Source organism: Equus asinus, chromosome 18, assembly GCF_041296235.1.
Source record: "Equus asinus isolate D_3611 breed Donkey chromosome 18, EquAss-T2T_v2, whole genome shotgun sequence".
Taxonomy (NCBI): domain Eukaryota; kingdom Metazoa; phylum Chordata; class Mammalia; order Perissodactyla; family Equidae; genus Equus; species Equus asinus.
Genome location: NC_091807.1, coordinates 42,305,578 through 42,331,604, shown reverse-complemented (window position 1 = coordinate 42,331,604; position 26,027 = coordinate 42,305,578). Strand labels below are relative to the sequence as shown.

The window sequence follows — 26,027 nt, the reverse complement described above, 5'->3', positions numbered from 1 at the left end:
AGGGCTGGTTCCAGAGGGTTGGAGGGAGCACAGGTGTGATGGGAGCACCCTCTCGCTCTGCAGTGATGAGGACGGGCGAGAGCGGGCTCACGGTGTTCCGGCTGCTCACCAAGCCGGCCGGCTGGCTGTGGGTGCAGTCCAACGCCCGCCTGGTGTTCTGCAGCGGCCAGCCCGACTGCATCGTCGCCCAACAGCGAGCCCTAACGTAAGTAAGGGTCCTGTGTACGTGAGTAATCGTGAAACAAGGCGTAAATACAGCCCCCGCTGTACGTAAGGGCCCGACGCAAATGAGGATGGGCCGTGTGGGAGCAACGTAAATAAGGGCGGGCAGTGAGGGTGGGACAGAAGTAAGAGCCGGAAGTGAGGGCCCGACACAAATAGGGGCCGGAAGGTAGCCGCCTGTGGTCCCGGCGCCATCTTTCTCCCACCGTGAGCCGTCCGCTTTGGGAGTTCGACTGCGTTCTCTGAGGCTGAGCCTTGGTGGCAGCTCGTCCCCAGCTGTTTGACCTTCGGGAGGGGCCTAATCCCCATGGGCCTCAGTTTCTCCAACTGTACAGTAGGGAGACTCCTTTGGGGGTCGTTGTGAGGGATGAGTGTGCACAGGAACCAGCCGGGTTAAGTCGGCCTTGTCCGAGTGTGGAAGGCAGAGTCCAGCGGAGGAACCCACAAGAACCCACGCCTGGCTTTGGGTGTTGTAATGAGCCCTCCCCACCTCTCAGCTGAGCCGTTATCCAAGCGTGAACACAGCCCCTTGTCTTCCTCAGAGGATCCCCAAGGCAGCCTTCATGGGCTTCCGCTCCCCCAGATGGGCTTTCTTGTCATGCTCCTGGTTCACAGATTTTCATCCTCACGCCTCCTCAGGCCTGTGCCAGAATGGCTGCTGGTGTTGAGGCCCTGAAAACTAGCAGAGAATTCCCAGACTCCATTTGCCCAGAATTTGAATTCTGTATATAGAGTCTTCCATCAACTATACAACGGAAATGACTGTCCTCCCTTGCACTTTGCAGAGATCTATGTGCCTCTCAGAAGCGCCATTCCTTCAGCCCGCCTTCCCCACTTCTTGCTTACTTGCCTCTGCTGTGGCTCTATGCCCTTTTGGGGCAACAAGAATCAAAGCCATCACTCTAGGCTCTTCTCAGTGGGGCAGGCTGGTTACTCTCCCATGACACTTCCTGGGTAACAGAGAGTCTGCACTCACTTGCATAAGACCAAGGTTTCATGTTTAAACCTTCAGGTCCACTTTCTTGTCAGTCTACAACTTTGTAAACTGTAATGTGCATACAAACAAGAAGAGTCTAATTATTGTTAGTTATTTTTACATTACCAGCATGTAAAACCACCAAACGTTCTCTTCTATCCTGCGGCCCTGAATGGCCAGAGCTCATTTGGGTCTGCAGCATGTGTGTGTGTGTAAGATGGATGGTCAGGATTGTGGATGCAGGGAATGATGAATGAGCTCAGATAAGTTATCTGGCCCAGGCCTCATTAGTGCCCTATTCTGAAGAGTGACCACAGATCCAGTAATGCCAAAATATGCACATAACAAACATAACAAACTTCCCTGCCTTTTCAGCCTGCAACCTTCTGAGTATACTTAGATGATGGGGAAGTTATAAAGCTGTGTCAAACAACTTGGATTCTCAGCTTGATTCCACCCTGGCCTCAGAAAAGCACCTCATAAATATACCTGTTTGCTACCTTATAAAAATAAAAGGGCTTTTTGTGCCTTTTCTTTGGCTCTTATCAGCTGTCTTATTCTGTCCGTTCACTAAGCAAGACATTTAGGAACCAGTGGTTTTGTTGGTTAATGTTTGTTTCATTGAGGGCAAGAGTAATACCTGCCCATTGTGGAAAACTTAGAAAATGAAAAACATTGCAAAAGTGAAGTAAAAATCAGCTGTTCTTTCTACCACTCAGAGAAAATTATTGTCAATATACTGATGTATTTCTGTCAGATATGTTTTGACACATATTTAAGTTTTATACTTCAAATCATATCCTACATATACTTTTATATTCTAGTTTTTCCACATAAAAATAAATTGAAAGCAATTTATGTCAAAGTATCCATAAATTTTTTATGACTGTATATACTCCTGTATGAATACATCATAGCCTTACATTAAATATTAAAATTTGGGAGATTTTTTTTATTATGAAGACATTGTGATGAATATTTTTGTATCTAAATATCTGGCCTCTATTCTTATTTCCTTAGAAGGATTCTCAAGAGTGAAATTTTTAAGTCAAAGGGTTAAAACATTTCAAAGGCCCTTCATACTGTTGTCAAATTGCTTACCAGAAAGGTCATACCAGGGGCCAGCCTGGTTGCGCAGTGGTTAAGTGCGCACGTTCCACTTCGGTGGCCCAGGGTTCACCAGTTTGGATCCCAGGTGTGGACATGGCACCGCTTGGCAAGCCATGCTGTGGCAGGCGTCCCACATATAAAGTAGAGGAAGATAGGCACTGATGTTAGCTCAGGACCAATCTTCCTCAAAAAGAAACAAAAAAGTCTTACCAAATTATTCTCCGGCCAGGCTTAATGCAACACTGACTTTGGGACAGAGTTGTCCTAGCATCAGATAGACAGAGCAATGACTAGGTAGGCTGTCAAGAAACAGATCTAGGTGAGCATATGGAAAATTTATTGTTCAATTAAAGAGGCATTTCAAATCCATGAGGACAAGACAAACCAGTAAGTGAGGTTATGGCAACAGATTAGGCATTGGGAGGATGGGGAGCTTGGGAGAGTACCTCATAACTTTTACTATGAAAATTTATCCAGATTTGATTCTCATTGTGTTAAATTTTCCTGAAACTGTTACCAGTTCTGCTGCTGGTAATGGTGAAGTTGCTCTTTTTGCATCAACTCTCCCATTAAGTAACACTATGAAAACAATAAGTAAAACTTCTGGACAAAATATTAAAAAACTAACCAGAGTCACTGGAAAATAAACGCTTAAAAGAAGGGAATGGCATTGGGTGAGTTTCCTGGGTTTTACTGCTTTTAGTCTGAGGGAAGACTGCACTTGGTTCTGGGCAGCTAAATACTCAGAAAACTCGTGGTCTTAATGACACAAGAACAGAGATTGGAGTAATTGCAGCAGCTGCAAGATTAAGAAATGAAAACTATTTTTTTACTTCTCTCTTCTAGAGAGAGAGCCAGAGAGAAGGAGCCCTCAAACTCTACGAGTAAACTCAATCCAAATCTCTGCTGACCCCTGAACCATGCAGGTGTGGGATGTAATCCAAGCAGCCAACCTAAGGCCAGATGAGCTAAACAGAGGTTTTAGCTGTCATTCCTCACAAGGGAAATAGAATTTGCATTTTCAGTCCAGTCAAGTTAAACAAAACAAAACATCAGTGACCTTTGGAGAAACATGATAGAATCCAAATCTACAATGTATCATCACAATCTCCAGGGTAAAATCCAAAATTACTTGTCATTTGGTCAAAGATTCAAAAATATCCAAAATTACTTGATATATAAAGAGACAAGATGCACAACCAGAGGCGCTCACAACTAGAATATACAACGATATACCTGGGGGCTTTGGAGAGAAGAGGAAGAAGAAAAAAACCAACAAGAAAGTCTCAAAAGTAAAGGCAATCAATGGAAACCAGCCCTAAGATGACCCAGATATTGGATAAGAATTTTATAATTACACACATGGACATTAAAGAAAATATGCTTATGATGGGTGAAAAGATAAGAACTCTCAGTAGAAAAATAGAAACTATAAAAAACAGAAAATTTGGAACAGTATCTAAAATAAAAAATTCACTGGGTGGATTTAACAACAGATTGGAGATGACAGGAGAGTTTGTGAAGTTGAAGCGAGATAATAGAGTTATTCAATCTGAAAAACAAACAGAAGAAAAAGATTGAAAAAAGAAAGAAACAGCCTCAGAGATCTGTGGAACTGACATACAGGTAAATGAAATCCCAGAAAGAGAACAGAGAGAGTGGGTAGAAAAAAAAAAAAAAAAAAAATATATATATATATATATATATATCAAGAAATAATAACCAGAAAGTTTCCCAATTTGCTGAAAGTTATAACTCCAAGAACCTCAGCAAATTCCGAACAGAATAAATACAAAAAGAAACCACACCAAGGCGTATTTTGGTCAGACTGTTGAACACCAAAGATAAAGAGAAAACTTTGAAAGCAATCTAAGAGAAAAAGTGTTTACATATAGGGAACAGTGATTCAAATTATTGTGGACTTCTTGTCAGAAACAATGGAGATCAGAAGACATTAGAATAATATCTTTAAAGTGCTTTTAAAAATTTTCAACTCTGGGGCCTGGCCCCGTGGCCAAGTGGTTAAGTCTGCGTCCTCCGCTGCAGGCAGCCCAGTGTTTCGTTGGTTCGAATCCTGGGCACGGACATGGCACTGCTCATCAAACCACGCTGAGGCAGCGTCCCACATGCCACAACTAGAAGGACCCACAAAGAAGAATATACAACTATGTGCCAGGGGGCTTTGGGGAGAAAAAGGAAAAAAAATAAAATCTTTAAAAAAAAAATTTTCAACTCTGAAGTCTGTGGACAGTAAACATATCCTTCAAAAATGATAGCAAATAAAGACATTTTCACTTTTAAAAGGCTAAGAATTTGTTGCCATTAGGCCTGCACTACAAGAAATGCTAAAAGAAATTTGTTAAGGTAAAGGCAATGATATCCACTAAAACCTTGAACCTTGAAAAAGGAATGGAGAGGGTGGGAGATGGTAAACATGTGGATAAATATAAAAGGTTATATTTCTCCCTTTTTACAAAATACATGTAACTGCTTAAAGCCAAAAATATCACATAGTGTGAGATTTATAACATGGATGTGATATATATGACAACTCTAGTATAAAGGATGGTTATTGGGAGTACATAGTCTATACAGTTGCAAGGTGCTTATGTTTTATGTAAGAGTGGCACAGTACTAATTGTAAGTAGACGTTGAAATGTTAAGAGTGTATATTGTAATTCCTAGAGCAACCATTAAAAAAATGCAAAAGATACAGCAAAAAATCCAGTATGTAAATTAAAATAAATTTCTTTAAAAAATGCATGTATCTAGGCAAGAAAGGGATGAACAGAGAAACAGAAAAACAGAGGGGACAAACAGAAAGTGAATAGTAATATAGAAGACCCAAATCCAGCCATATCAATAATTCCATTAAATGTTAATGAATAAAATGCTCCAATTAAAAGATACAGATTGTCAGAATGGATAAGAAAGCAGCAGTCAACAATATGCCTTCTACAAGAGATACATTTTAAAATAATGACACAAACAGGTTGAAAGTAATCTGATGTAAAAAAGATATATAATACAAACAGTAAGCATAAGAAAGCCAGAGTGGCTGTATTAATATCAAAATAGTCTTAAAGACAAAGGGTATGACCAGAGATCTTTGGGTGAGATACCAACTTCTCTAAAGGTCCCTCTAGTGATAGGGTTTCCTGTGCCCACACCGTCCTGGTCAGCTTCTGCCAAAGACACTCTATTTTGGTTCAGTCAGTTTTCCTTTGTGGGGCTCCAAACCAAATGTGGGATTCCAAGTGAAGTCAGGCCAGAGACGGAAGGTTATCCCCTTGCTGAGCCTGGTCTCACGTGACTGTGGCAGCAGCCCTACAGCAGCCATGTCCCATATGTCTTTTGGAAGGGAAGAAGAGGAGGATGGAAGGGAGAAATTGTCTTCCCCAGTGAAAAGTGGTTGCATATGTCATATTTGTGTAATGATTTTTTCTTTTCGAAATAAACTTGAAGTTTAGGGAATTTCTCCATGGATTTTTGGAATACTCATCCCACAAATAAGCAGTTTCCTCTGAGACTATTACAGAATCCAAGATAGAAAGCATTGACCAAGATTTCATTCTCCAAAAGATACAAGAAGCAAATTCAATCTTATGGCTTGTTCTTCCTTGGATGGAAAAACCAGAACAGATGATGTCCTGCCCCCTTGCTCACTTGTTCGGTAACTTGGCCACTACTGTCCGCTGGCCAGGAGACCCCTTTCTTGTTCATATCCCCATGGTCACATTTGGTCTTGTGTTTCCTTAACCTCAGGAATGCGGAGGGGGAGGAGCACCTGCACAAGCGGGCCCGCAGCTGCCATTCACCTTCACCACAGGGGAGGCCATCCTGGATGAGAGCAGCCCCTCAGGCCCCCTGACCACCCTCCCAGCCAGGAATAGGACCAAGGCAAGGAATGGCCCTGCCACTGGCCAGGGCCCTGTGTACCAGGGCTCTCTCCTTGGAGCCACGATGCAGCAAGATGAACCCATGTACTTGTCCTGCATCACTCCCACCCCTCAAGGCTCACCCTTGGAGAGGTGGGGGTCTCATGACAGATGTGAGGACAAGGAGGAGAAAGAGCAAGAGGAAGACAGCTCCCTCTTGACCCTCATCGAGACCCTGCTGGAGAAGGACATGGAAGAACAGCCCGATCTCTGCTCCACTCTCCAGCACCTGGGGGTCGCCGACCTTGACCAGCATCTGTGGGAAGAGGACCTTCTCAGGGCTGACTCAGACTCTGCAGGGCCTCAGAACTGCTGCCTGCTGCCTCCCAGCCAGAGAAGGGGCCCCCATAGCAAGAAGGAGGCATTTTTTCTTGGCAGAGGGGATGTGGGCTTGCCCTCACTCGCCGGCACAACTGCTCCACAGACCCTGAGGCCACAGTCTTCTCTGGGCCGAGCGCAGCCAGCCAGGGAAGTAACTTCCCCTCAGGACACAAGCACAGTGCCCAGCTACCTTCAAGCACATCCTCACCATTTTCCCATCTCTGGCCCCACACTCCAGAGCCCCCCACAGAGGCAGCTTCAGCACAGCCAGGCAGCACCTGTGGATTTGGAGATATGCCAGAATCCAGCAATATTTTACCTCGGCCCACTGCCTAAGGCCTCGAGTCCCAGCCAGCCTGCTCAGGTGTTTCCGCCAAACCACACACCTTCACTCTCTTTGGAAGAAAATGTCCCTGGACACCTGGCTCAGCCAGGCCCTGGTGTTCTAGATTTTTGCAAAGAATCCATGCCCTGGACACTCAGACACGGCGGTCAGTGTCAGAGGCCTTTGATCACCTCAGACCCCACCTCCTGTGTCAACCCATGTGGCACTCGTCACTTTGTCAGCATTTGGGATTCCCCCATCCAGGGCCAGCCAATAGTGGTCCCCATGGAGTGGGGGTCAGGGCAGGGAGCAGGGCAGACCCAGCCTGACTCCTTCAGCCACCCGTGTTCAACTGTGGCTGACCCCTGTCTTTCATGGGAAGGGCCAGCCCGTGACCTTCCTCCCAGTTTGTGCAGGGGTCGGGCCCCATCTGTGCAAGGGGCACCGGGTACACCAGAGGACACACCTGGGAGTCGAGAGCACCCACCCCACTCCCTGAGGGGAAGCCAGCTCACAGGGAGCCCTGCCTGTCCTCCCCGGGCGCTTCTACAGGAACCCTTGGTTATACCGGGCTCTTATGGTGCAGACCCCAGCCCAGCTGCCAAGCAAGAGCGGTGGGTACCGATGGGGCTGCAGACCCAGGAAACTTACAGGTGGGTGAGAGGACGGGCGCCAAGTGTCCAGCACCCAGGTGGCCGCCTAAGAGACGCCATTCCAGAGGCCCCACAGCTTAGCCCCTTTCCCACCCCTGACTCCAAGGACAGCTCTCCAGGCACTGGCAGCAGCCACAGCGACAGCCCAGCTGAGCCCACAAGGCAGAGCAAGGACAGACTGGCTATCCCAGCCCCAAGTGCTGTGAGCAGACTGCAGGGGCAACCCAGCACCACCCTGCCTCACTGCCCTCCTGACCCTGCCTGGCCATCTGCATCCATGCAGAGCAGCCATGACCTCCAGCTCCAGGTAGGTGTTGGCAAGTGGGGCCACGGGCACCTGGGGGCAGCAGGGAGGGGCACTCCACCTCACTGATCAAGTGCAGAGCTGCCGGCAAATCTTGATGGGATAGGGCTTCAGCCCAGCTGGCCAGCGTAGGAGGGGATCAGCGGCCAAGCCAGGCCTGGGCACAGAGTTGTTGTGGGGACACATGGAGGGATTCTGCAAAGGTAGCAGGTCGCTGTCAGTGTTGGTCAAGTGAGGCCAGTGGTGATGGCAGGAATGGCCTTACCCCTGGGAGGACCCTGGTTATAACCTGTGGGCCCTCCAGCTGCCATCTGTTCCCCCTTGGTCTCCTGGACCGTCACTGAACCACCTGGACACCTGCATGTAATTAGCCTTGGACGCCCAGAGCTTGAATTGGTCATAGGTGTTTTTAACTTGGCGCCCTCTGCTGCTCTGCTCTGATCCCCATGTGCTCTCCCCTCCTGGCACCACTTCGTGGCCCATGTGCAGGTTACTGCACAAGCACTGCTCATTTGCCAGGTGTTGTGGGGGGACAAGGACCTCCAGGCATGTGGATTCTTCAGATAACCATAACTTCCTTCCTTAAATGCAGATTCCAATGGAAGTCACCCCCGCAGGACTGTGACCCACCGAGGAGCAGATGCGCCTCAGCAGTGTCTGCTGATACAGGTCCTCACGTGGCAGGGATGCCTCAGGGCTCAGCGGGAATGCAGAGCAGTTTCCCTGAACCCAGCTGCCCCATGGAGCTGCATCTGAAGCCCCCCACACACACAAAGCTTCTTCTGGGTTTTCCACCCCTTTCTCATTGTGACACTGTCAACCCTCACTTCTGGGCTCTCAGCCTCCCTTCTCTGGGGGCCCTGAGCTCACATCCCTTTCCAATTTTTTGTTCTCCATCTGTTATAGGTTAGAAAATCAGAAGATCAAATTTGTTAGACTTATATCTGAAACCAAAGTAAATAGATTCCTGATTCAAGCCTTGAACTTCCACCTTCTATAAACAAGTATCAATTTCAGAGTCCTTGGACTAACCCCGTCTTCTATAATTTTGTTCAAACCCAATGTTTCCCCTTTTCCTGACAGCAGTGTTACCAAACCACAGTTCCCAGCACCATGGCACCCAGGACTCCATGCCCAAAAGGAAGCACGTTTTCCTCCAAATTCTGACTTAGAAAAGCAGTGTCACACTTTGCACCCCATGTGTGCCGAGGTGATCTGGGGCCTTAACTACTGACATTTTCCCTGGAATTGAAGGATCTTAAACTTTCATATTGCTTGGTTTTAACTTTTTTCTATGTGTATGAACTCACATATCTGAAAGCTTATTCTCTGGATCCCAAAGATGTTTTTTGCCTTTATTTCGTTCTGTGCCCTTTATACTCAAGAAGCATACAGAATTCTCTTTGCTTAAAAAGTAACTTCTGAGTCACAAAACCATTAAGAGGAAAGGGACACCATGAGCATACAATCCCCTGGACGTCCCGAAATTTGCCTGGAAGGGGCCTCAGAGCCCTGTGGTTTGGCAACCACATTTCCAAGCTCAGGGCTGAGGATCAGTGTCAAACAATCTGTTTGAGATCAGGGCCATCCAGACGCACGGTTCTCACAGCACAGGGACATGCTGACATGGAGAAGGGATATGTGGCCCTTCATTCTGGACCCCTGAAAGAGGCTCAGCCTGTACCCAGTGTCTTAGGTACAGGATAAGTGGGTCCTCTGCGGAGACTATGTGCAGGAGAAAAGGTATCCTGTCTGAGAGGAAGGCGTGAGGATGCCATGGATGGAAGATCCAGAGAGAGGTACAGCCTTGAGACACAGGGTGCCTGGGGCCTCAGTCTCACAGCAGAGCCAAAGGAGAGAGGTTTGCGAGTCTCAGGGGCTGCTGCTTCTCCTTCCCTACAGGATTCAGAACGGTCGAGGCTTAGGCAGTAGTTCCACTTACTCCTGTAGCTTTGAACACAGAACTCATTGTTTAGGAGCTGAAATGGACTTCAGATGTCATCAAGTATGCCTCCACCATCTGACCTGCTCACCACTGTCACCCAGAACCAGGCACACAGTAAGTGCTTAATGAATGTCTATTGTATGTATGAACAAGTGAATGAGCAGATGAAGAAACCACAGAACTAAGGCGCAGAAGGGCCAGGGGGCCTGCCAGTGCAGAGCCCTATGGGAGGACCCTTCTGACACCACCTTTTCTACCACCACCACTTACCAGAAACTGTGTGACCTGCGCATACAGGGAGTAGGAGGGAAGCCATCATGCTCACTTCACACAGCATCAGATCCGTTAGTTGTTGATGGTGTCGTTTGTGCGTGACCCTTGGACCCAAAACACTGAGACATCACCGAAGGCCCTGCAGCCTGACAAATGGGAGAAAACAAACACAAAAATATTCACCAACACTCAATAAACCAGAAAAGACAGCCTCCCATTGTGAGGTAAGATGAAATCCTCTGACCTCATGTAGAAGCTGTGCGTGGTCAGCGTCATGTCCCAGTAGACAATGGTCTGCTTGGAGCACTCGTTATGTTTTCTCTGTCCAAAGGAAACACTTTAATCACAAAACAGTGCATGCACTTGAACGCTGAGGCCAGCCTTGACGTGCAGAGCTGTCCTTCTATGGTACTTTCAGCTGTGTCACGAGCTTTATAAAACTACTCAAAACTTCCAAGTGAAGTGCGGGGCCATGCCACATGTGTAACAATTAACAAGCACATCCTGTTTCTCCATGTTGTTTGGTTACCCCTATGGACTCTAATGAAACAGCAACAGTCAATACACAACTCACACCGATATGTCTGCTCTTTCAGTAGTATGGCTGAGTAACAAATCACCCCAAAACTTAGTGGATTAAAATAACAATCATCTGTTTGCTCGTGATTCTGCGATATGGGTGGTTCTTCTGCTGGGGTTGCCTGTGTCGTTCATGTGGCTGTGGTCATCTGGCAGCTCAGCTGGGGCTTGTGGGTCTGAAATGGCCTCACTCACATGTGTGCTAGTTGTCAACCAGGGCTCCTTGGTTCTCTCCTGTGTACTCTGCAGTAAGAGACCAGGATTCTCTGGCTACAGCATGCTCCAAGACGACAAATCCCTCTGCTAAGGAAACTGATCAAGCGAAGTCATATGGCGGAGCCGAGAATCAAAGTGGAGGGTGCTCAGGGACATAACGCTGGGAGGGAGGGTTCACTGGAACCCACTAACAGCCATCCCCACCCGCAACACTGCTAGGAGCAGTAATCTCCAGGTAACAGGTGAGTGGGGTCCATCACATCCATCTGAACATGGATTGTTCAGAACGTGCCCCAGAAAATGTTTTATAGGGACCAGTGCACAAAAATCTATTTAACACGTGATGATGCTGGGCTGGTCTTTGGGGCCAGGAGCCCATGGATTGGGAGGGTGGAGAGGGAGAGAGCCTCTGTCCTACCTCCAGGCATGGGGTGATCCTCAGGAGAAACTTCAGTCATGCTAAGCTTGGGCATGGGGCCCTCTGTACCTGCTCCCTGTGGCCTCTCCCTTTTCCTTTGTCTGGAGCCCTTCTTCCCTCCTGCTGCCCCAATCACTGCCATGCCCCTCACCGCCTCCCCTCACATCTCACATCTGGGTGAGAAATCAAAATGAGAGGAGGTGCTAGGTGAGCACCTAACTGAATGGAATCCACAAAGATGGGAAAGGCTGATGGGCCCTCACTCCTCCCTGAAGCACTTACATTTTTAAGAAAGTGTTTGTTGACTCATTGATGTCTCCTTGGCAGACGTTCCAAAATACAACAGTCTTGAGAAGCAGAAGACACTGACCCTAACCCAGCTTCCCTAAACAGTCCTGCCTTTCCCAGAGACTCGTGCTCACATAAAGTAAGGATGATGAGGAGGCAGATGGATATGTGCATTTCAACCACTTGGAGGTCAGCAAGCTCCAGTGAGCTAGGTTCTTTGGGCAGCTGGCCTTCCAGGGGACATGGAGGGCAGGGAAGATGGGAGTGCAGAGGTGCTAGGCAACACCCAGGCTAGGAAGCCAGGCTCACAATGTCTCACTGCACCAGTCACACCCTGTCCCAGTCTGTATCCAAACAAGTCAAAAATAACCACAAGCATATAAACTTATTTAAAAAGTATGCAACCCCAATTGCTTTTCAAGAATGAGGCTCCTGGCTAATATTGTGAACAGCCAGCTGTGTGACTGCCCAGGGTGACGTCCAAGTTGTGGATTTGTCCTTTGCCTCCGCAGAATGTGCTCATATTGCTCAAAAGCCTTCCGTCTCCTATGAATTGCACTCTTGTCCCACAAGTTACAGGATTCCCAGTAGGTGAAGCACAAAGCCGTCATCAATACCTTCTATGCAGTTAAATTGTGCCGGAGTGATTAATCATTCAAAGGAACAAAATCAGTCTTCCTAATAATTGGGGTGTACAGTATAATAAAGACTACACTCGGCTTAATTAACATCTTGGAAATAATAACATTTAGTCAAATATAACCCAGGCCCTCAGCAAAATATTATTATTCTTTATTCAGAAACAGAAAATGTGTGTTACATGTCCAATAACATAACCTCTTACTGACGTGATTCATGATTCAGCATGTTAAAGCAGATAGCAAATGTGTGTACGTGTGTGTTTACAGTTACAGGTCTAACTCATCTTTGGTGAGTGCAGCCTCTCTGATTTCTTTGTATCTGTGGTCTGTGCCAAGCATGAGTTGAGGCAAATGTGTATGTGAAAACTAACCTGACTTGTGGGATCAGATGACTAAACTGTGTTCTTCCTTCTACTGAGTCTGATTGGAAAATAATTTGATGATTGTCCTTCAGGACACCAGAGAGAGCTCCTGGAACATTTTTTTACAACTACCATAATTCAGACTGTGCCTGTGCTGTGAGAGTGCTGCTGTTGACTGATGAAGAGGACTGAAGGGCCACCTGATGACCCAGGCACACGCTGGGGAGGCTAAGTGCTTGATTGCCCAGGGCTGGGATGTGGGGCAGAGTGAAAGGGGAGAGACTGAGCAGGCTTGTGAGGTCATAAACAGTAGTCATGGGTGCTGGAGAGACTGTGCTGTACTTGTTCACCCTTTTCTGGGGTGTGGCACACACCACCCCCTAAGGTACCAGGCTCAGGCCAGCTAGAGAAATGGAAGGATCTTCTTGTAGCAGAACTCAAAGGAAAGCCCAAAGACTGTGGCATAAAAACAACCTCCATTGCGGCAAGATTTGTACATATTGACCTGGGAGAGGCTGCATTCAGTTCCCCTCCAGGACTTTTATGAATTGGAAATATGCCCCCGGCTTAGCCAAGGTCATGGGCACCACTCCTTGAGCTTGGGGTCTTCCACCAGGTACATGGGCTGAGAGTGGGGTAGGGGGTTTCTCAGAGGGAATTTGGGGTTCTCTTTTGGGGATTGTCAGAGGGGGTACTGTCAGATGGCATGAACAGAAAACCTGACTCTGTCTGGCAAACCACTAGGGCAGGGGCCCACTAAGTAGAAGCCCAGTGAGTCGAGGAGGCTGTGGGGTAACCCAGTGTTGCTGGAGCTTGTTTGATCCTTGGTGCTGCCCTTTTCAGTGTGTTCGCTTCACTCCAGACAGGTGGCAGTTCCAGAGGCCATACCACAGCTTCAACATGCAGCACAGGAGAGACTGTCCTTCTTTCCTTTGCCTCTCTCTGAAGAGCAAGTAAAATTCCCCCTAGAAGTTCCCAGCAGTTACCTTCCTCTGACCCAAGATGGGTCATGTGCTTGTGCCTGAGCTAATCATGGGTGAGGAACACAGGGAGGATGGGGTTGCCTGGGATTGTCTAGAATTTCCAAGGTAGATTTGGAAGACTCAGCAGTGGAGCTGGGTCCATCTCTCATTCTCAATAATGGCTGCTCAATATAGAAGAGGTGACTGGACCACAGATGGAGATGCCTTGGGCACCCAGGCACCCATGAATCCTCTGAAGGACTTTCCATCTTTGCCATTTGATGAGCTCTGATTCCTGCAGCTGTGCTAGGCCCACAGGTTGCTGCAGGAAACCCAGTGATATAGGAGCTGGAGTCTAAGACTCAGCTCTGAACACGAGGCCTGTGAAAGTCCAGGACAGCTCTCACTCCAGCTCTGATTGCAAAACTCAGTATTATAAAGTATCAGTATTTCCTAGCTGACCTAAGGATTCAGTGCAATTCCAGTCAAAATTGCAAGTTTCTCATAGAACTTGAAAAGTTGCTTCAAAAATGTATAAGGCAGGTGAAGGGCCAAGATTAGCCAAGATATCTAATCATAAAGAAGAACAAGGGGCCATGCTTGCCATATTGGCTATCAAGCCTTCCATAAAGCATAACAATAAGGAGGTTGTGGTGTTGGTGCAGAGGCAGTCACATAGGCCAAAGGAACAGAGCAGGATCCCAGAAACAGACTATGGCATCTATGGAAACGTGATAAAGGGGATTAGAACTGTCAGGAAAAGATAGGTCGTTCAATAACTGGGGCTAAAATGATTGGTTATCTATATGGAAGACAATAAAACTGGGTATCCAGGAGCTGGCCTGGTGGCATAGTGGTTAAGTTCACGCTACACTTTGGTGGCCTGGGCTTCATGGGTTCGGCTCCTGGACGTGGACCTACACACTGCTCATCAAGCCATGCTGTGGCAGTGACCCACATACAAAGTGGAGGAAGATTGGCATGGCTGTTAGCTCAGGGCCAATCTTCCTCACACACACACAAAAAATGGGTCTCCGTCTTATCATACACTAAAATAAATTCCAAATGGAGTAGATAATTAAGAAAGGGAAACTTTTGGAGTTTTAGAAGAAAATATAGGAGGACATTTTTATGACCTCAGGATAGGGAAGAATTTCTTAACAAGACATAAAGAGCAAAAGCAATAAAAGAATTGTTAAAGTCAATTACATTAAAAATTAGTAAACTTTATGCATAAAATATGTTGTAAATACAATGGAAAGACATGCCAATGTGAGAAAACACACTTGTGATACACCTAGCCAAGAAAAGCTAAATATACAAAATGTGGAAGGAATTCATACAAATTAATAAGAAGAACATCTCATGGAAAAAGATACTCCAGGGGCTGACCCTATGGCTGAGTGGTTAAGTTCATGCACTCTGCTTCAGCGGCCCAGGATTTCACCAGTTTGGATCCTGAGCGTGGACCTAGCAATGCTCATCAAGCCATGCTGAGGCAGCATCCCACATAGCATAGCCAGAAGGACACACAACTATATACTGGGGGGCTTTGGGGAGAAGAAGAAAAAAAGAAGAAGAAAATTGGAAACAGATGTTAGCTCAGGTGCCAATCTTTAAAAGAAAAAGATATTCCATGCAAATAGCAAAGAAAAGAAAGCTGGGGTAGTAATATTTATATCAGACAAAATTAACTTTAAAACAAAAACTAACAAGAGACAAAGAAGAGCACTACTAAATGATAAAGGGAGCAATCCAACAAGAGGATATAAGACTTGTAAATATCATGCACCCACCATAGGAGCACCTAAATATATAAAGCAATTATTAACAGATGTAAAAGGAGAAATAGACAATAACACAATAATAGTAGGGGACTTTAACGCTCCACTTACGCCAATGAATAGATCATCCAAACAGAAGATCAATAAGGAAACATTGACCTTAAATAACATATTAGACCAGATGGACTTAGTAGATATATAGAGAACATTTCATCCAAAAACTGCAGAATACACATTTTTTTCAAATACACATGGAACATTCTCCAGGATCACATATTAGGCCACAAAACAAGTCTCAATAAATTTAAGAATGAAATAATACCAAACATCTTTTCTGACCACAAAGGTATGAAATTAGAAATCAACCACAAAAAGAAAATCAGAAAAGCCAAAAATATGTGGAGATTAAACAAAATGTTACTGAACAATGATTGGATCAATGAAGAAATCAAAGGAGAAATCAAAAAATACCTGGAGAAAAATGAAAATGAAAATACAATGTGCCAAAATCTATGTGATACAGCAAAAATTGTTCTAAGCGGGAAGTTTATAGCAATACAGGCCCACCTCAACAAACAAGAAAAATCCCAAATAAACAATCTAACAGTACTCCTAAAGGAACTGGAAAAAGAAGAACAAACAAAGCCCAAAATCAGTAGAAAGAAGAACATAATAAAAATCAGAGCATAAATAAATGAAATAGAGACAAAAAAAAATAATAGAAAAAAATCATGAACCAAGAGCTGGTTCTTTGAAACAATAAACAAAATCGACAAACCTTTACCTAGATTCACCAAGAACAAAAGAGAGAAGGCTCAAATAAATAAAATCAGAAATGAAAGAGGACAAGTGCCGGTGTCGCAATCCAATGTACACATCAGGATAGATGCGGAGAGGGCTGATGGCCACTCTGAGTTTATTATAACCAGCGTTTCAATATATACATAGCTTACAGCTGTTAAACATACACAGGTGTTCTGGATGAAGTAATTAGCAAATGCGAAGAATTCTTAGTGATTTCTCAAGGAGCCCTCCCTTGGCCTCTGTTTTGATATTATCATGTTGTTGCTGTGCTCCTATATTTTGATCTCAGAGCAGGCAAGGTCTCTTAGGCAATGGTCCCTCTTGCTGCTGATATCGATATCGTTTCTCCATCTGTGCCCCCGGGCGGCCGGCCACCGCCTGGCTTAGGTTGCCCCCCCAGGGGGTCTTACCCGTCATTGGCTAACCGGCCTTCTCACCTCCAGGTCACAGTTTGTTGGCAAGCTTTTTTCAGTGATTATTAACCCTTCCTGTGTCAGGGGCGGCTAGAGAGAAGTTACAACAGACACCTCAGAAGTACAAAAGACTATAATAGAATACTATGAAAAGCTATATGCCGACAAACTGAGTAATCTAGAAGAAATAGATAAATTCTTAGAATCATACAACCTTCCAAAACTAAATAAAGAAGAAATAGAGTATTGAATAGACCAATCACCAGTAAGGAGATCAAAACAGTAATCAAAAACCTCCCAAGAAATAAAAGTCCAGGACCAGACAGCTTCCCTGGTGAATTCTACCAAACATTCAAAAAAGACAATACCTATCCTTTTCAAACTCTTCCAAACAATTGAAGAGGATGGCAAGCCTCCAAACTCATTCTACAAAGCCAACATTATCCTGATACCAAAACCGGACAAGGAGAACACAAAAAAAGAAAATTACAGGCCAATATCACTGACGAACATCAATGCAAAAATCCTCAACAAAATACTAGCAAATCAAATACAACAATACATTAAAAATATCATACACCGTGATCAAGTGGGATTTATTTGAGGGATGCAGGGATGGTTCAACATCCACACATCAATCAATGTGACACACCACATAAACAAAATGAAGAATAAAAATCACATGATCATCTCAATAGATGCAGAGAAAGCATTCACCAAGATATATCATCTATTTGTGATAAAAACTCTGAATGAAATTGATATAGAAGGAAAATACCTCAAGATAATAAAGGCCATATATGACAAACTCACAGCTAATATCATTCTCAATGGAGAAAAACTGAAAGCTACCCCTCTAAAAACAGGAACAAGACAAGGATGCCCACTTTCACCACTCTTATTATATAGTATTGGAAGCCCCAACCAGAGCAATAAGGCAAGAAAAGGAAATAATAGGGGTCCTAATTGGAAAGAAAGAAGTGAAACTGTCACTATTTGCAGATTATATGATTTTATATAAAGAAAACACTAGAGAATCCACTAAAAAACTTTTAGAAATAATAAATGAATATGGTCAAGTTGCAGGATACAAAATCAACATTAAAAAATCAGTTGCATTTCTATACATTAACAGCAAAGTAGCAGAAAGAGAAATTAAGAATACAATCCCATTTACAATCACAACAAAACGAATAAATACCTACGAATAAACTTAACCAAAGAGGTGAAAGATCTGTACACTGAAACCTATAAAACATTATTGAAAGAAACTGAAGAAGACACAAAGAAATGGAAAGATGTTCATGCTCTTGGATTGGAAGAATTAGCCTAGTTAAAAAGTCCATACTTCCTAAAGCAATCTACAGATTCAATGCAATCCCTATCAAAGTTCCAACAACATTTTTCACAAAAATAGAACAAAGGATCCTAAAATTTACATGGACAACAAAAGACTCTGAATAGCCAAAGGAATCCTGAGAAAAAAGAACAAAGCTGGAGGTATCACACTCCCTGATTTCAAAATATACTACAAAGCTCTAGTAACCAAAACAGCGTGGTACTGGCACAGAAACAGACGCACAGATCAATGAAACAGAATCGAGAGCCCAGAAATAAACCCACACTTCTATGGATAGCTAATTTTGAACAAGGGAGCCAAGAACATACCATAGGGAAAGGAAAGTCTCTGCAATAAATGGTGTTGGGAAAACTGGACAGCCACATGCAAAAGAATGAAACTAGACCACTGTCTTACACCATACACAAAAATTAACTTAAAATGATTAAAGACTTGAAAGGTAAGACCTGAAACCATGAAACAGCTAGAAGAAAACATAGGCAGTATGCTCTTAGACTTCTGTCTTAGCAGCATATTTTCAAGTACTATGTCTGACTGGGCAAAGGAAACAATATAAAAAATAAACAAATGGGACGACATCAAACTAAAAAGCTTCTGCACAGCAAAGGAAACAGGCAACAAAACGAAAAGACAACCTAACAACTGGGAGAAGATATTTACAAACCATACATCTGATTAGGGGTTAATATCCAAAGTATATAAAGAACTCATAATCTCAACAACAAAAAAATTAAGAATCCAATTTAAAAATGGGCAAAATATCTGAACAGACATTTCTCCAAAGAAGATATACAGATGGCCAACAGGCACGTGAAAGGATGTTCAACATTATTAACTACCAGGGAAATGCAAATCAAAACTACAATGAGATATCACCTCACTCTCATCAGAATGGCTGTAATTAACAAGACAGGAAACAACAAGTATTGGAGAGGATGTGGAGAGAAGGGAACTCTCATACACTGCTGGTGGGAATGCAAACTGGTGCAGCCACTATGGAAAACAGTATGGAGATTACTCAAAAAATTAAGAATAGAACTACCATACGATCCAGCTATTCCACTGCTGGGTATTTATCCAAAGAACTGGAAAACACAAATGCATAGATACATGCACCCCTGTGCTCACTGGAGCATTATTCACAATTGCCAAGACTTGGAAGCAACCTAGATGCCCATCAAGGGACGAATGGATAAAGAAGATGTGGTATATATACACAATGGAATACTTCTCAGCCATAAGAAATGATGAAATCCAGCCATTTGTGACGACATGGATGGACTTTGAAGGCATTATGATAAGTGAAATAAGTCAGAGGGAGAAAGTCAAATACTATATGATCTCACTAATAAGTAGAAGATAAAAATGAGAAAGAAACACATAGAAACAGAGATTGGATTGGTGGTTACCAGAGGGTAAAGGGGGAAGGAGGAGGGTGAAATGGGTCATTAGGCACATGTGTATGGTGATAGATTGTCATTAGTCTGTGGGTGGTAAACATGTTGTAATCTACACAGAAATTGACATATATAATGATGTAAAACTGAAATTTATATAATGCTATAAACCACTGTTATTGAAATAAAAAAGAATTAAAAAATAAAGAAAAAATAAAAAAATAAGAAGAAATAGAAATAGAAAGCTGACATAAATAAGCATTTCACAACAAGAGGAAAGAGAAAGGCCAATAAACATAAAAAGACACTCAACCTGAACAGAAGTAAAATAAATCAGAATTAAAGTTGTGATCATTTTACCCCCTCTAGATTGGCAAAAATTTTTAAGTCTGGCAATACTAAGTGTCAGCAAAGATGTGGGGCATCTTATACTCTACTGGTAGGAGTGTAAATTGGTACAAATTTGGAAAATAATTTGGCAGTAACATGTAAAGTTGAACAAGTACACACCCTTTGACTCCTAGGTACTACACTTCCTAGGTACGCACTCCAGAAAAATGCTTGCATGGGACACCATGAGATATGTACAGGCATTGTGATTGCAAAAACTGGGAAACAATCTAAATGGCCACCAGCAAGGCAACAAAACTGTGGGATAGTCATATGATGGGATACTACTACATCCACCAATGGAAACTAACAAATTACTGCTGCGTGCATCAACATGGATGAGTCTCAGAAACAGAATGTTCGACGAAATATGAAAATTGCAGAAGAATACACACAGTATGATACTATATTTATATAAAGTCTAAAATAATTAAAACAATATTTTATTAAGAATACATGCATATGTATTAAAGAATGATACACCCAAAATATCAGAATGGTAGGGGCATGGGGTGGCAAAAAGAAGGATGTCCATGAGAGGTGCAAGCAGAGTGTTCGCAATATTGGTAATGTTCCATTTCTCTCACCAGTGGTAGGCCCATGGGTGTCATTTTATTTTTCATTTGTATGTATAATCCTTCATAATGTTAAAAAAAATGTTTTTAAAAATTCATCCCTATGCTTCCAGTTACACATATTGGCACTTCCAAGAGTGTGGGTTCCTCAGGATGTGATGTAGGGGAGTCTTGTTAATATCAAGGATAATCCCCCAGTGTGTGCTAGTAAGTCTGTAACACCATCAAACATCTCTTAATCTTTTTAAGCAGAAACCAAGACTCAGTTGGGGCCTTTCCCAATACCAGTACCTAGATGGAATAGCATTGTCTCATTTTCACATCATTTAGGTTTTTTGCTTATCTATTCATGGCAAGGATATTTCTTTTCCATTACAAAAAATAGTAACACAGACTTCTACTTCTAGGAAAATGGAGTAGGCTTTTTTCCCCATTCTTTACACAGTACAACTGAAAACCCTGGACATCATGTATAAAGCACACCTAAGAAGAAGACTGAAGTGGAGAGAACAAGACAGACCAACTAGGGACTTTGGGAACCAAGGAATGACACAGCACTGAGTTCCTTCTTTTTCGTGTTTGGTTGGTTGGTTTGGGTTGGGTTGGGTTTTGTTGTTGTTGTTTGTTTAATATATCCCAGACTTGGAGCTGAAGAAGCCAGCAAACTCAAAACACCAATGAGCATAGACTAAGAAAATCTCCCAAAAAAAAACTAGCTCTCTCTAATCAAAATAACAAGAAAAGGAACAACATAGCAAGACAGAAAACTTTTAGATGTAATCAGTCTACTCCAACTAAACACCACAGAAAATACTGTGGCCCCATACCCACTCATGCAAGCAAAGACCTAGACTTCTACCCTCTCCAGGCACCACAAACTCTCCACCAGGGTACATTCAGTAAAGACCAAATGGGGAGCCAGGACTTTTATCCTAACGGCCACTAACAAGGCCTCCAAACCCAGCAGTGTCAGTGGAGACCACATGAGGACTTCAGCCATCACTCAGCAAAAAGGAGGCACCCTGTCTACTCCCTGTTGCATCAAGAAGGCCTAATGAAGAGTCAAAAATTTTACCACCACCCAGTGGTAATGAGACCACCCCTTCATGGTATCAGTGGAGACCAGACGGAGAGCAGGAACTAGCTACTCCAACCCCTCTCAGCAAGAGGTATCAGTGGATGCCTCATGGGGAATTCGCATCCCTGCTCAGCAATAACAAGAACCTCTTCCTTCAGGTGTCAATGGAGTACAAATGGGAAACCTGGACTTCTACTCCCACCTGGCTATAACACTGCTGAGCAGTGTCAGGAGAAGCCAGCTAAAACAGATTTAAATAAGATTCAGAGTCTCATAATACCCAAAATATCCAGGTTTCAAGTGAAAGTCTCCTGTCATAGCAAGAACCAGGGATATCCCAGAATGAATGAAAAATGACAATTAATAGATGCCAACACAAGATGACAAATACGTTAGAATTACCTGATGAAAATTTTAAAGCAGCCATCACCAAAATGCTTCAGTGAACAATTACAAAAATACATGAAACAAACAAAAAATTAGAAAGTCTCAGCAAAGGAATAGAAAATATAGAGAACCAAATGGAAATTTTAGAACATAGAAATATAATAAATGAAAAAATTCAATTGATGAGCTAAACAACAAGAAAGTGAAAAGAAGAAAGCATCAGAGTACTAGAAGATAGAGTAAGAGAAATTACCCAGTCTGAACAACAGAGAGAAAATAGGTTGAAAAAAAATAAGTGGAGCCTCAGGGACTTAGGAGACTATAACAAAAGATTTAACATGTGTGCCATCAGAGTCCAAAAAGGAAAGGAGAAGGAGGGTAGGGCTGAAAAAGTACTCAAAAAAATAAGAGCTGAAAACTTCCCAAATCTGGCAAAAGACTTAAACCTATAGATTCAAGAGCTGAAAAAAAATCACAAAATGGATAAACTCAAAGAAATCCACACCAAGACACATCTCTGCCAAACTTCTGAAAACTAAAGAACAAAAAAAAATCTTGAAGCATCAATTGAGAGTTGACACCTACCTATAGAGGGAAAACAGTTTGAATGACAGTGATTTCTCATCAAAAATCATGGAGGTCAGAAGGTGGTAGCACTAACTTTTCAAGTGCTGAAATAAAAGAAATGTCAACCCTAATTCCCATGTCCAGCAAAAATATCCTTATAAATGAAGAAGAAATCAAGACATTATTAAATAAAGGAAAATTAAGAGAATTTTTCACCAACAGAACTACCCTTTAAAAAATGGCTAAAGGAAGTTATCTAAAGAGAAAGGAAATAATAACAGATGAAACTTTGGAACATCAGAAAGGAAGAAAGAATATGGTAATCAAAAATATGGGTAAATGAAATAGACTGTCACATCATGAGTCATCTAAATTGTGTTTGACAGTTGAAGCAAAAAATATACCATTATCTGAAGTGGTTCTAAATTCGTGTAGAGGAAGTTTCAAAATAATTGTATTGTAAGTAAGAGAGGGTAAAGGAACATAAAGAAACGTAAGTTTCCCATACTTTACTAGAATTGGTAAATTATGGACATGAATAGACTTTGACAAGTTATGTATAATGTATGTATTAGTCAGAGTTTTCCAGAGAAACAGAAGATATATAAATATAAATCTTATATATCTATATATCTATCCATCATATATATATGTATATGTATGTATATAGCCAACCTTATATATGTGTACGTGTATATATATATACATACACATACACTACACCTACACATAGAGAGAGCGAAGCTGGAGACCAGGAAAGCTGATGGTATAGTCCCAGTCTAAAGGTCTGAGAACCAAGAGAGCCAATGATATAACTTCCATTCTGAGTCTGAGACTGAAGGCAGGAGAAGACCAACATCCCACCTCAAAGACAGGCAGAGAAAGAGAATTCTCCCTTACTCAGCCTTTTTGTTCTATTATGGTCTTCAATGTTGTTGGATGAGGCCCACTCATATTGGGGAGGGCAATCTGATTTACTCACTCTACCAATTCAAATGTTAATATCATCTAGAAACACTCTCACAGATGCACCTAGAATAAAGTTTAACCAAATATCTGGGCACTCCATGGTCCAGTCAAGTTTATACAAAGAAATACACTCAAAAACACTATAAGTAAATCAAATGAGAATTCTAAAAAATGTTCAAGTAACCCACATGAAGGCATGAAAAACAGAGAGGATAAACAAAACAAAAAATAAAATGGCAGATAGAAGCACTAACATATAAATAACTACATGAAATTTAAACGGTCTAAATATACCAATTAAAAGACAGAGATTGGTAGAGTGGATTAAAAAACATGATTCAACTATATGCTATCTATAAGAAACTCACTTCAAATATAACAACACAGGCAGGTTGAAAGTAAAGAGATGGAAAAATATATCATGAAATATTAACAAGAGAAAACAAGAGTGGCCATATTAATATCAAATAAAGTAGGCTTAATGCAAAGAAAATTATCAGAAATAGAAAGAACATTCTATCATGACAAAAGGGTCAACCCACTAAGAAGACATAATAATCCTAAATGTGTATGCACCAAACAACAGAGCTACAAAATATCTGAAGCAAAAACCTATAGAGCTGAAAGGAGAAATAGACAAATTCACAATTATAGCTGGAGGCTTCAACACTCCTCTCTGTACAGTTGATAAAATAAGTAACTGAAAGTCAGCAGGAATATCGAAGAACCCACAATACCATTAACCAACAGGATCTAATTGATATTAATAAAACATTCCACCCAACGACAGCAGAATACACATTATTTTCAAGTGCCCATGAGCTATATACTAAGATAGACCACATCTTGCATCATGAAACAAACCTCATAAATTTAAAATTATTTAAATCATGACTGGTGTGTTCTCTATCTCAGCGGAATTAAACTAGAAATTAATAAAGTAAAGACAACAGGAAAATCTCCAAACACTGGGAAACTTTGCTCAAGGCACATGAGGAATTCTGGGGAAGGGGCTCAAGTGTGAAAGAACCACTTACCTTGCCACCCCTTGGAGGAACAAGCAAGGGGCTCACCATCTTGCTTCACTTATAAAAGGAGATTTCCCCACAGAAAGCTTTGGGATCCAAAACAAAGATACTTCCCGCCAAACAGGAAGTGCTGGGCCAGGCAGCCTTAGGAACAAGTCAAAAGGTCACAATGCTGGAGACAAAAGGCACCATGGAGAGTGGTTGTTCCAGCAGCATGGATTTACAACAGAGGAGAGGGAGGCCCCAGGTGATGGTGGGTAGTCACTGAGGCCACAAGTCAGACCCGGAAGTCCCACCCCACCCTCCTCTAAATTCCATATAAAAAGCAGAAACTGGTGCTGTTCAGAGTCTCACAGCAGGAATTCGTGAGACGGAAGATGTACAATTCACAGAGCTTATGTTTTATAAAATTTTATTTGGTGCCGAAAGAGATTTTGGAGTCACAGTTTCCGTTGCTTGTTTTCTTACAGGGAAAACGTTTTAGGAAAAATAATGCATGATTTGTGTTCCTGGATGTCACCTAGGATGTGCAGGCCCCCCACACTTAATGTGGTCAGTAAGGTCGGCAAGAGCCCACAAAGATCCGGAACCCAGGGGTCATGGCCCTGGGAAGCCACCCAGGCTGAGGCCAGCATGTGGCACGAGGTGAAGCCAGTAGTGGTGTCAGGCTTTGCCCCCGCCCTGCAGAATGCATCCACAGAAGAGTTCATTGCGGAAGAGCGTCTCCTCACCTCATCTTGTTTTCCTTATTCTCCTTGGAACCCCCTCAGACTCTTGGTGGGGGCGGGCCACGGTGGCCTGTGTGGCCCCAAAACTTTACTGACTGACTTGTGGAAACCATGTCCTCGGGTTGGAAGTGAGAATCTCATCTCAACCAAGAAAGGAACTCATTTTAAAATTCCAACCAGCTGGGAAAATATGTACACAAAGGTTAGCGCTGTTTTTGCACGTACACACAAGTACATAGATTGGGGTTAATTCTTTCCGAGTTTCTCTATACCTGGCGTTTGGAGGTGTTCTCGGCCTGCCCTGTAGGAGGATTCCAGTGAGCGCATAGGGACGGCTTTCCGAGGACCTGGGTCTGGCTTGGGGAGGGGCCGAACAAACCCCACTCGGCAGATCTCGTTCCCCCGACGCTCCCAACGCAGTGACACTGGGTGAGACGGGCCCACGGAGACCGAGCCGCGGGGGGAGGGGTCGGAGTTTTGATCCCCGCACCCCCCCCCACCCCCCCACCCCCCACCGCAAGGTTCCCGCTCGGAAACCCGGGTCTGGCGCCGCGTCCTGGAGCCGGGGCACCTCCTGCCCAGCCAGACGCCCCACGTGGTTCCGCTCGGCCCGGTGACGCGCGCCCGTGGCCCGAGGTGGGAAGGCGCCCCTGTGGCGGGGCCCCGCCGTCCCGCCCCGTGTCGGCCCACGACCTCCCTCACTGGCGGTTCCCTGAGAACCTGCGGGCCCCACGTGCTTACTCTGAAGGTGGAGGGTTGTCCCCACACCCCAGTCCCATGTGGGCACAGGCCCCAGCCCCAGGGTGTGCGCTACTGTGCTGTCCCTCATCTGGCTACAGCCATGTCTCTCCATTCCCTCGACAAGCCTTTGAAATGGACAGGAAATATCTAAGTCCCATTTACTTTGGTGAAACCGAGGCACAGCCAACAGCCCCATCCTCCCCTTGGAACCACCCTGAAATGCTGCCCTCCAGGGTGGAAGCTACCGTCCTCAATCAACTCTGCTCAGGATGT

The 26,027-nt window shown here is 43.7% G+C and overlaps 1 protein-coding gene across 4 annotated transcripts in view; it reads left to right on the top strand.

Annotated features, from left to right (window-relative positions):
• LOC106826243 (aryl hydrocarbon receptor-like) overlaps positions 1–15,787 on the top strand; it is a 66,237-nt gene extending 50,450 nt beyond the window's left edge. The window contains exons 9-12 of one of the 4 annotated variants that reach the window (XM_070489136.1): positions 64–205; positions 6,074–7,852; positions 8,442–9,908; positions 10,896–15,787. In XM_070489136.1, the coding sequence (XP_070345237.1) occupies positions 64–205; positions 6,074–6,179 (248 nt within the window). In that variant the 3' untranslated portion in view covers positions 6,180–7,852; positions 8,442–9,908; positions 10,896–15,787. The other 3 variants (XM_070489137.1, XM_070489138.1, XM_070489134.1) reach the window with 3 other exon arrangements.
• Positions 15,788–26,027: the final 10,240 nt, after the last annotated feature.